This window comes from Chelonia mydas, chromosome 24 (genome assembly GCF_015237465.2).
Source record: "Chelonia mydas isolate rCheMyd1 chromosome 24, rCheMyd1.pri.v2, whole genome shotgun sequence".
Taxonomy (NCBI): Eukaryota; Metazoa; Chordata; order Testudines; family Cheloniidae; genus Chelonia; species Chelonia mydas.
The window spans coordinates 8,894,319-8,906,364 of record NC_051264.2 but is presented as its reverse complement, the minus strand read 5'-3'; the positions used below and the strand labels follow the sequence as shown (position 1 = coordinate 8,906,364).

The following is a 12,046-nucleotide window of genomic DNA, read 5'->3' as shown; positions in this document are numbered from 1 at the left end:
CTTGGGGTGTCTGCTTATAAACGAATGGGCTAATGAATGAGTATATACGGTAAATAGATTAAGACTGGTTATTGCCAGGTTATTACTGTGCAATTTTAAAGGGGAACAGACCCAATTCACTTACAGCTAGGTGTGACCTTACACTGTGCCATGGTATAAAATTGGACGGTTATTTCCACTCCTCTAACTTAGGTAGCTAAGTGTGTTATAGTATAGTAGGGAAATAAAGTTACAATATCTACAACATTTTTGATTTCTTTTTCCCTCTGCTCTTATGACCAGGCTGGCAACAGAACTCAGATTCCCAACACTCTCTGCTCTAACCATTAGACGACCTGACCATAGGATCCCAGCTGCAAAGCTGTAGCTTGGTGATGCAACCCCTGAATGCTTGCGTTAGGGACCGTTTCCCTGGTCCTGTAAGGGGAATGTAGTGAATATAATTCTGCTGCAGTGAGGTTGATAAAGTGGAACATTTATCAGACTAAGATCTCAGTTGTCCCAGCCAATGCCTACCCCGTCCCACTCAACTGGGGCTGCTCTAACCTGCCACTGTGCTCGGACCTTGCCTGGTGCATGCAAGAAAAAGCAAAGCTCCATGGCAGGTTTGAACATGCACAGCTGGATGGAGGGCAGGCAGCCGTGGCACCCCCGTCCTTGCACAGAGGTTCCCCTCATGAGGATTGGGTGGGGGGAGCTCAGAGTGCCAGTCCCAGTACATACGCTACTAGTTGGGGAGCACTGGGCTGCTAGCCCCTTTAAGATCTCATACAATAGAAACTTATCTGTGAATATTCTATTCTGCTTCCTGACACTCACAGATGACCTGCGCTACCGTATGGACCTGGCTCTGCTGACTTTCTCCGTAACATCTCTGGCAATCTAGAGGACAAACTGACACACACTCAGTTATTGGCTTGCTTCTCTCCGCACTTCAAGTGTCCGCAGGAGCATTATGATTGGCAAACAATTTTCCCCATGGCAGGCAACGTTGCAAATTACATTTTAAATAAAGGAGTCAAGATCAGCAAGCTAGATGCCTGCTCTTCAGAAGCTCGGTCCTGCCAAACCTATTTATCTTTCCATAGAACCCACACACACACAGTAGTTAAACAGGAGTTAGACGACATACACAGAATGAGATAGGATCAAAGCATGCTACAGTTTCCCAGCATTAGCAATTTGACTGAATGCTTAGTTCTATGCAATGCTTTCAGGAGTGTCATGATAATTCTCCTCTAGTTCTTTTCCTCACAGGAGCTTAAAGAGCTTTCTATACTCTAATCCCCACAACGCCTTCAGAGAGGCAGGGATCCCACTTAAGGGAAAATTTAAGTCACAGCACTTGCTGCTCCCATTGACCTAAGCTGGACTCACAGGGGCTGCTCAGCACTTCTGAAAATCAGGCCCCTAAATGACTCTTCCAAAGTCACGCAGAGCGAGTGGGAGAGCGGAGAATAGAACCCAGGTGGCCTGAGTCGCAATCCCCTGCTCTCACCATTACACAAGACCTCCTCCATCCATCCTCTATATTCAAATCGCTGCAATTCAAATGGTCTTATGCAGATGCATCATGCAGCCGACGTGGATCTCGCACGAAGATCCCAGAGACTAATATCGTCTGAACTGCCAGATTTTCATGTCCGTCTTCTGCCTGGGAACACTTGCCCAATGCTGCGCAATGAAAAGAAAGACCATCTGGAGGGCAGAGACAGGGAGCAAAATTCTGCATCTAGTCACAGCTGTCTCCCCTTTCCCAGCACAGGTGTGTGAAATGCCCATAGGTATCCTGTCATGTGTAAGAGCAGGTTGGAGCCATGAGGCTGGAAAGCAGTGCCATACCTTGCTGCATTATCTCCACAATCTGCACGACTTTATCCATATGCTTTCGGGCAGCGATGAGGCCTTGCAGCATCAGCATCTTGTAGTAGTTAAACATATCACCATCCAGACCGCCCATGACCTGGAAAGCAGATCAGACAGTGAGCACGGGTTCTAGTGACATGCCAAAAGCGTTCCGTAGAGAGGAAATTCCAACAGCAGCCCTGCCAGCAAAGACAGCTGGGAAAGCACACCAGGAATTATTTAAAAGGCACATTTATTTGAAGGATCTAATTTTATGGTAAGACTTTGCTCTTCTATATCAACTTTCTTCCTAGGATCTGAGAGTTCTTTAGGAATAAGAATTAACTCTTCTATAGTGCCCTTCATTTGAATAATTTGCAGAAATCAATTACAATTCTCATAACTACTCTTCTACAAGAAATAGTGATCATCCTTCTTGTACAGATGGGGAAACTGATACACAGAGAAGAAGGGATTTGTCCAAGATCACAGAGAAAGTGTGTATGGAAGAGAACCCAAGAGTCTGGGGTGCCAGTCCCCTGCTCTAACCACTAGACCACACTCCCTTCCAAATCTGGGAACAAAACTCAGGTTTCCTGGCTCCTGATCTTGTGCCTCAAACCACAAGACCCTTTCCCTTCCTGGCAGAATTTAGCTATAGCTCACTTACATCAACGAACTCCGACGTGAGCTTGAAGGCAGATGTCTCGAAGCCAAGGTTCCTGGGGGAGCTGGAGAGAATGAACCCAAAATCTATATGGATGATGTGTCCATCTGCATCCAGCAATATATTGCCATTGTGCCTTGAAGGGGAAAGAGAACGAGAAAGAAAACTGTCAACAAGCTCATATTTCAGACGCCATCTCCCTGCCAGTCACTTGGAGCCGGAGAACCACGCACCCACAGAGTAAAGAGCTGTAAAGTCCGCACCCAATGCGAAGGAGCAACTGCTTGAGCACTGACAAAGCAAACAGGTACTGGCTTCAGTTTAAGTCAGCAGCATCTCCTGTTAATGCCAAGTGCGCACGGGGCTGCCAATTTTCTCTGCTTGCCTCTTTTCTCTGCCTCTTGTACTACACTACCAAAAAATAACATTTTAACTAGGTGCATATATGGGGGTTTATTGCTTACAAAACAGCCCTGCCATTACACAGCAAATGCTCCGAGCAGCATGGCTTCAACACAAACGAACTCCCACTACTCAAATTTCAGGTTCCCCTATGGTCATACACCAGCCACTTCCCACTGTTCTGATTCCCCAGCAAGCACCATGAGAGGATGCCTCTGCTCTCAGGGATTCCCTGCTGGTGGGGAAGGCGCGGAATGAGGTAAGTGGCATCTTGAGTAAGGATGCAATTTTGGAAAGTCCTTCAAACCTTACTACTCCCTTTGGGGGGTTTAATACACTTCTCTAAGAGGCAAGACTCAAGACAGCAATTCCCTGATTGCCGCCCCCCAGTGGTTGGTCCCAAGGCCTGGTGAGCAAGGAAATTCTTTGTGCTCAGACTGCAGCCTCTTCACTCCAACACACAGGGCCCACCTGTCTTTGACCTGTAGCAGGTAGCACACCAGGCAGTATCCAGCACAGCTCTGCACAAAATTCCTCTGGGCCGTCAGAAATGCTTCGGTCGTGTAGTTGCCATGCTCCTGGAGGAAGTAGTCCAGCAGCGAGAGCTGTGATTGTTTCTTGACTTGGTGGATGGACACTGCGTTGACGACCGGCTCGATCATGCCGCTGTCTGCGGAGATGACGAGGATTTTGTATGGCTTGATCCACAAGGGCACGCGTTCCTGCTCCCAAATAGACTGAAAGAGAAAGAGAGTTGTGAGTCAAACGCACCAATGGGCTGCGTTTACGGACCCACAGCACTAGTGGGAGGTGTCTTGCTCTTTCCTACCTGCAGTTGTTTAAGGACCTGGAACGCTAGCAACTCTTGCCTGAGGTCATCTCCGCATTTGACAATCACCGAGAGGAGGCGCCAGTTTGGAAGATGGCCGTAAGGGGAGCCTTCCCTGATCCGCCTGTGGGGAAATCACAAAGAGTTAAAGAGAGAGGAGAGCCTCTGCCTCCTTCAGGGCATCTCTGGAAAGAGCCTAGCACAACAGCATAGTAACAAGACAGCAGCTGTAAGGCAGTACCAAGAGGTGGATTTTGATTCAAGAATTTCTAGACTCGGGATGTTTCTCTTTCACTGCTAGCATGTGCTTAAATGCTTTGCTAAACAGGGATAGTCTTCAGTATTTTGCTGACTTGGGGCTTTAGGACTGTCAGTTCTTGGAGCTGGGACAGTCGTTTATTATGTTTATACAGCGCTGACACAACGGGGCCCTGACAAAGTGCCATAGATAAGTGTTAAACAAGCAGAGAAGATGCCAAACTGTACAGCAGCAGGAATTAAGCAGCACTGGAAGGAAATAAGGCCCTTTTCTATCACTTCCCCTCCCATCCACAATCGTACCCCCTCCAAAAGAATAAGCCAAGCACCAAACTTGCGGGACTCAGAGCACCCTGGAACACAGAGCCTAAATCAATCACTGCTGTGTATGGAGACCTTTTGTTTTGGAAATATTGAATCTGAGTCAATGTTTGCTCCCTAAAGGCAACCAGCGCCCAAAGCTGAGGCTCCACATTTACTTACAGAGCAAATCAGCACAGGCAGCCACAATGGAAGCTATTCCACAGAGACGAAGCTGGGATTTCAACACGGACCTATTACAGGAATGGGTGCAATTCAGCTTTCCCATATACCCCACCTCCTTCACTCATACCTGACTTTCTCCTGCCAGGGCTCCTTCAGGGCAACAGCAGACGGATCCTCAGGGTCTCTCCTGAAAGCTGTCGGGGTGTGTGCAAGCTGCTCCGAGAGGCGCCGTCTAGAAAGTAAAGTAATTAAAAACGCAAGTCTGCTTTCCCCAAAAGAGAGGTTTCAGTGACAATCCAATGCCATCATACACACGTTAGCCCACAGCACTTACAAAGCTTGTATTGTCAGGGATCACGTCACCCATCACTGACATGCAAACCCCATTTTGGAGTGGAACGTAAAGCTGTGTAGGGTTGTTGCACTGTTAAACAACAGTTTAAGGTAGGGGATGAAAAAGAATGCTGTATCTAACTGAAACAGCAGAGGCTGATTTTCCATGGGCTGAATTTACTCCTTCAAATTAGGAAAATGGGGCTTACACCACTAAGTCTTTGGGACCACACATGGGCAGAACTGCAGTCTTTAGTCTCATTCAAGTGAGTCAATATTCAGCAACACTGCACCTCCTAAAGCGAGCTAAGAGGTTGCATCAGTACTCTCTCAAAAGAAGAACTCCATCAACTCCAGCTCTTGTAGTACTTCATGTTTGCCTTGGAGATCGTGCGTTCAAGTACTGACCTTGCCTAAGTCTATTTAGCTTCTGAGATCTCAGATCTGTTGTAACATGCATGCTCACGCCACACATATATCACCAAATGGCTACTAATTGGTCAGTTGACTCACCTGATGAAGAATTTACCTTTTGACTTTGATCTTGCTCCTAGTTTTCAAAGATACTCAGACCTGACACTGAGCTTTGCTTAAGTGAAAGAGAACCCACTACCCAGCTAATAAGTGCATCTCTTTAGAAGAGGCTATGGAATTAATTCATACTGCACATCCCATTACACCCAGCCACTACTCAGCCCTCACCTGCCTCCAGTCCAGGAACATACAGGGCACCTGATGCTCAGGCCTAGTGAGAAAGATGAGGAGTACTGACTAACGGGCTTTTTCTCCAGAGATTTAATGGAGATACCTGGTGTTACTCTTCCCCACCCAACACAAAGGCTTGTTTTAAATAAAGACAGTGAAACCCATCTCCAGCTCTGCGGTCTTTACAGTAAGGGAAATCTCCCACCCACAACGTAAGCTCACTGTTACCTAATATCACCAGCTGCTATGAACACAGGCTCTTTGCTCTCTTGGCTGGTGATGCTGTCCACGGAGAACTGGGAAATATTGTCACAGCTGTTGGTGTGCATCTCTGGAAGCTGGAAAGAGACACAAGACTGAGTTACAGACCAGAAAGTCTCAGTGTTCTCCTTAGTGCAAAATGATAAAATGTTACATTTATAAACCTTTCAGTCCAAAGGATCCATTAATCACGTTCAGAGCCACTGAAATGCAGCCACTTCTAGGATGAAGGAGGTGAGCTTACACACTGTCCAACAGCAGGGCGAACCCTGGCTATGAGAAGCGTCCCATGGGACCTAATAGCCATGCAGAGCAGACAGGCCCAATTTTTAAGGTCTCATCCAAAAGAGAAGAACAGGCACAGAGTGAACTGCACAGCACTCGATTATCTACCTTGGTGGGATGAATGACTGAGTCTCTCCTGCCAAGATTTGAATCCGGGGCTCCAGGCAGGCTTGCTATTTTGATCTCCGAGCCACGGCATTTTAATGTGTTAGGATGCAGATTTCACATTGCGGTTTACACTCAGTGCCTGGGATGTGCTGCATTGTACAAACGCTTTCAGTGCACAAGAGGCTGCTCACAAGAGAAATTCTCTTGCACACATCTTTCCTTTACAAGCCAGGCAGCTACTCCTACCACGATCACGGTTGGGAAGCCCCTTGTTCACCAACTAGTTCTAGAATGCTGCCGAGCTGCAGCTAGCTCAGTGCTCTCTCACTGCGGGACATGCCAAAAGGGAAGGAGTAAGACATTACAGACAAAGCTGTAGAGGCATCATGCTGAGCATGGCAAAGAGGCAAACCCTTGTGCATTCCACTCAAGCGACTCCGCTCTGGCTGCTCTCAATGTTGGTAGCATATTCCACAGAGAACAGTATCCAGGCCTCCTTGGCTGCAAGGAGTCACCAAAACAGGAGCTGGCTGAGATGGGGAGGTCCCTCTGAGAACAGACTGCACCATATGTCCCCTCTTCCTTATAATAGGGAACACAGTTCTATGGCTGGGACTTATTTTCCCCATTGGGTTTCTAGTCTTAGTGACGGGGAGTTTGGCTGCCTCACCTCCACCTGCAGTTCCCCAATATCATCCACAGACCAGGCTTCATCATCGTTGTCATAGTTGGGAACAGTTGTGAAGCTGCTGGCCCTCTGCTCATGAGTGATCCCACATTCTGGCAGGTTCTCCACAGACCTCGTGGTCCGGATGCGGTTCTCTGGGATCCGGGCTGGCACATTAGTGGTGTCAAAATTTTCACATTCAAGTACTTCAACGTAGATTAAATAGGGAGCCTGAGGGAAGCGGAAACAAATGTCACTGACACAGGGCTACACAACTTACACTGGCCAGGGTTTGAGTCCTTCATTTCTCTCTTGCTTTGCAGTTCACTTTTAACACTGGCCAGTATCTAGCTGTTCCATCATCAAACCACCCTGAACATTAATCAATCTACCTGTTCTCTCATCTGATCCTTAGATTGGTCCCTTCTCCTCGGTCTTGGTCCAGGACTAGGGCTCATACTTGCTACCATAATCCTGTGACTAATAATAATCACTGTCTTCCAAATACACTGGGGATCAGCTAAATCTTTTTACAAATGGGAAAACAGAGGTTTGTGTGTCACAGACCAAGTTAGTGCCACATTTGGGAGTTCCTGACTCTGAGTCCTAGATCCTGCTGCTCTCTCCAAAATTTTCAGGGGTACCATGACTGGTAGGCGATTAAAGTATGTAACTAATAAATATACCTTTAATTTACATTCCAGATGAAGAAGGAATGAAGGAAGGGGTTTATAGTCATTTGTATTGATACTGAAAATCAGAGGATCTAATAAAATAATATTGCAATATCTTAAAGCCAGAAGTATCTCAGCTTGTTCAATGCACAAGGACACGTGCTCAGAGTAAGGTAAATGGAACAAGGCCGGCTTAGGGTCAGATGCTAATTACCTTGAGTAGCACCAAAGAGACATCAGTAACATTCACATCAATGCAAAACTAACTTACAATCACCAGAAGAAAAAACGTTGAGCTTGGAGGGCTCAATCCTGCAAGGTACTGAGCATTTTGGCACTGATCTCGCAAAGCACATCGGTACATGCTTAACTTGAAGCATGTGAGTAGTGTCACTGGAGTTAATGGGAGCACTTGTGTACTTAAGATCAGGGCCAGAGAGCTCAAAGCCATGCAGAAACAACCCTTTAAAAGAGTAGCCTTGTATTCTGCCCCAGATGCCAGTAGCTCACATATAACCCAGGTAAGAATGTTACCCTAATATCTTTGGTCGATTTTTCTGACATTATTGGGCTGGATTTTCAGATGCTGAATGCCTGCAGGTCCCATTTATTTCTACAGGAGTTATGCTGCTCAGCACCTTTGAAATCCAGTCCTTATCACACAGCACTGAAACCATGCCACCATTAAACTTGGCCCTTTTTCTGAAGGGCTGTTGCTAGGGTTTGAAAGTGGCCAAGAGGGACATGAATCCAGGAACATTTCAAACCCAACATTAGAAAGCTTTGGGGAAACTTCCTCTCGCTCAAGCCTTCTCTGGACTCTCCCCTCCCAGCTACCCTTGCATGGACTCCTCTTCCTATGTCTCTTGAGTCCTTGACCTTCTCAAGTGATGCAGCCCAGAGAATGACAGCAGGGAAGTCTGCTATGTGTTGCTCTACCTGCTACATCTCTGTACCATACGGTGACGACAGACCCTGCCAGGTGAATCTTATTTATGACTGGTTAAGAGAAGGTGAATTATTATTTATTTAGCTTAATATCCAGAAGATGCAGTGAGCTACGTTCTTAATGCTGGGTTCTCTGAAGTCAGCTTTTAAGGGAAGTGCTAATCTTACAATGCTTCAAGAGAATTAATCTTCCTTGCTCAGCCACTCTTACCTTGTCCTTGGAGTTGAGCACCACCGCCTGCGTGTGGGGCACCCGCACCACATGATGGTCAAAGCCAGCTGTGGGAAGCCAGATGCGTGCCGGAAGCTTATGGTTAAGTAAAGACAGCTCCGAGATAAGACGCTGAGTCTTCTGCTCTTTGGTGGGCAAAATGGCTAGTCTCTTTCCAATGGCCATCAGGGATTTGATGAATTCTCTCTCTGGGGCAAGTCTGACAGGCTAAAATGTTTTAAGGAAGCGGGAGAAGAGAGTTACAAGGCAACAGTTGTGTGCGTAAGAACCCACAGTTCTACAATTAGGAGTCAGTCTGAAATTGTTGGGATAAACTGCACACGGAAGAGAAGCTTCTACTACCTGTCTGATGCTCTTGTGAATATAAGGAGCAGGTGATCATCTGTAAAACAGGATACTAAAAAAGTATGTATACTGAACACAAAAACCTAACTAGAGCTTTTCACTCACCTTGAAACTGGCCATTTCCACTGGGTTAAAAATCTTCGCACCACAATCCCATTGTGGTGCTGACTTAACACGGTTATTTTTGTTCACTTACTCATCTATCTGTGCAACACCACACATCTGGCAACAGTGTAAAGTCTCTACTCCTAGAGAGCCATTAGAGGGAGCCCAGATCTTTTTCTCTAATTCTACCAGCCTCACACAGTTTCGTTGTCAAGGTTGGGTTGTTTTTTTAAGTCAAAATCTGGAGAATATTTCTCAGAATTCTGACCATTTTATGGTGGGATTAAACCTCAAGCTTAAAGTGCAGCTTAAATCTTTTAACCATTAACATATTTGTGAATGTGGTTGCTGTATTTTACAGGTTAAACATTGTTCTACTCATTTTGAGCAGCAGAACTGTAACTTGAAATGGCAGAAGTTTATAGTTGAATTTTGCCATTAAAGACAAAGAATTAAAAGCTGTGAAGTGCCCCCATCACCGATCATGCTAGAAATGCACATGCAAAAGCTATGTAGCATGGGAAAAGAGAGCAAAGGAAAAATTATTTATAACAGAACACCTATGAAAGACTAAGTGAAGTTGGTAAAAAAGAAAAGTAGCCATCTAGTTAACATTAATGTCCTTTTCCATCCTCTGTAAGAGCAGAGGGGTTTAGTTTTTGTCTGTAGTCCACATCAAAAAGCTTCCATGCTTCAATGTAAGTGTAGCACCTGACTCTACAAAGCAGCCAATAGTCACCCTCCTGAAGACAGCAGCTTTCCCTCACTAAGCTACGCTGGCTAAGAAAGCATAGGTGTCCTTGCGATAGGAGGAAATGTTTGCATAGCATCCATGGCAGCATGATCAATTGCAACCACCAGCCATAGAATTAATGTTTAAAAACCCTGCGCCATCCGATGTTCGGTCCTTTAGCATACACACATCTGAACTACATCATGTAGCTCCCATCTTCTATTTTAACAATCCCCATCCAAAGTAGAACCACCCTGTCTGTATGCTACCTTTCAGACTGGCATCCTGATTTCATTGTCCACTATACAGAAACTACCTCTCCACACTTCTGATAACTCAGTTCCTTCTTGTTCCTGACCACCACACTGATGCTAACATACTCACTGCAGGGCTAGCTGCAAACTGGTTAAAAACAAATATTCTGACCGTCCAAAAGTATCCATGACACTGAACCCATCCACTTTTTCCACAGAATCTTCTGGGCTCTTTCAACCAAAACCCCAAAATGCTGCAATAGCTTATTATGATTATTGCTCCTGTTTTAAAGTCTGTTGTGCCTCATGGCTCAAGTCAATTTTCATCTTTGGTGTGTGTGCATCTGATAATTTCACATACAAAATCAAGCAGCATAATTTATGCATACTGAAACTTTCATGCATTGCACACGCTACTGAGATATTCAGTAAAGCCTAGTTACTGCAATAGTGATTTATGATTGTGTGCAATAGGATAATTAATGAATGGAACTCAGAGGCATAAACATAACAGCATGCTAAGAGTGAAACCCTCCTTTCCTCAAGGTGACTGTCCAAGTCTTGATCTGCTAGGAAGAGAGCACTGGTACATACATCTAGGGCAACGCACAATTCAGCTCATCACTTCAACATCCTATATTCTCTTGGTTTTTAACTGTTTAATGGTTTAATACTTCGCATTCATACGTTTCTCCTTGACAACATGCTTCGTAAACATTAACCAATTAAGCTTCCCAGCCCCTCAAGTGAGCTAATGCTTGGCACTTAAATCACTTTTTATCTATAGCTCAAAGCATTTACAAAGTTACATATCATCATCCCTGTTTTAGGAAGAGGAAAGCAGAGTGAGAGAAGGGAAGTGACTTGCACAAAGATACTGTCAGACAGGAGTAGAACTCAGAAGTTCTAGGCTCTCACTAGAAGAGCTCCACATAAGCCTGAAAGCTTGTCTCTCTTGCCAACAGAAGCAGGTCCAATGAAAGATATTAACCTCCCCAACCTTGTCTCTCTAATGTCCTGTATCCAACACAGCTACAACACTGCATAGACATTTCCTGGAAGTTTGTCTGGATTATGGACCTCTGGAGACACCTCAGGCCCTCTACTCCTCCAGTCAGTCGTGAACTGCCAGGAAATGGCCTCCCTATTGTTTATTGTTGCTAAGTTCCTGCATGCCAAGCAGCTCATTGAGATATACTTTGCTCTTCTGCTGAGATGCCAACACAGTACGGAAAATTAATCTCCACCTTGAGTCCTGTTACAGAGGCCATTTTGGAAAATTTAAACGCCCAGTTGGATCCACAGTCACTGACCTTGAATGCCAGCAACCTTAAGCTATGTCTCTATATAACAGACACTGAACCCCAGAAAGGTCCGACAGATTGAATTAAGCCAATGCAGACCTGCATTCCAGCATTAGAAAATTAACAGTAAGCTTACCTTACATGGGATCATGACATTAAACTAACTTCTGAGGCCAAGCAGAGAGAGGTGGAAGTGAAACCTTATTCCTTCATTCAGCTTCTCAGCATAGTTAAGTATCACTCTAGCACTCTCTGGGCCAATATAAACACTTACTTGATATTACAGCACCACATTTAACTGGTGATGTTTTAAAATCACTCCGTCCCCTAAGGTCTGGATGCTGCTGAATAACCACAATGGACCTTACTCCAATTATGAACACAGCCCAGATAACTGGCAACCTAAGGTCACTCAGTACACTATCTTGCAGGGATCAGAACAAGGCATTTGCTATGCTCAGGTGGTGTGTGTGTGGGGGCGGGGGGATGATTTTGGTTTGATCTGGAGCAAGCTCTGTGGTCTGCTCAGGAGTTAGGATGAGTGGTTTGGGGAGCAGTGCTTGGGTCACCTTCTCTAGCAACTGTCCTCTCATAAGCATGTGCCT

The 12,046-nt window shown here is 45.5% G+C and overlaps 1 protein-coding gene across 3 annotated transcripts in view; it reads right to left on the bottom strand.

The window, feature by feature from the left end:
* PI4KB (phosphatidylinositol 4-kinase beta) overlaps positions 1-12,046 on the bottom strand; it is a 57,237-nt gene that overhangs the window by 5,494 nt on the left and 39,697 nt on the right. For all 3 annotated transcript variants that reach the window (XM_037882635.2, XM_037882633.2, XM_037882634.2), the window contains 8 exons: positions 8,680-8,907; positions 6,850-7,077; positions 5,754-5,863; positions 4,615-4,719; positions 3,744-3,867; positions 3,386-3,651; positions 2,516-2,648; positions 1,843-1,963 (listed from right to left, as the gene is read on the bottom strand). In XM_037882635.2, the coding sequence (XP_037738563.1) occupies positions 1,843-1,963; positions 2,516-2,648; positions 3,386-3,651; positions 3,744-3,867; positions 4,615-4,719; positions 5,754-5,863; positions 6,850-7,077; positions 8,680-8,907 (1,315 nt within the window). The remainder of the gene's footprint in view (positions 1-1,842; positions 1,964-2,515; positions 2,649-3,385; positions 3,652-3,743; positions 3,868-4,614; positions 4,720-5,753; positions 5,864-6,849; positions 7,078-8,679; positions 8,908-12,046) is intronic.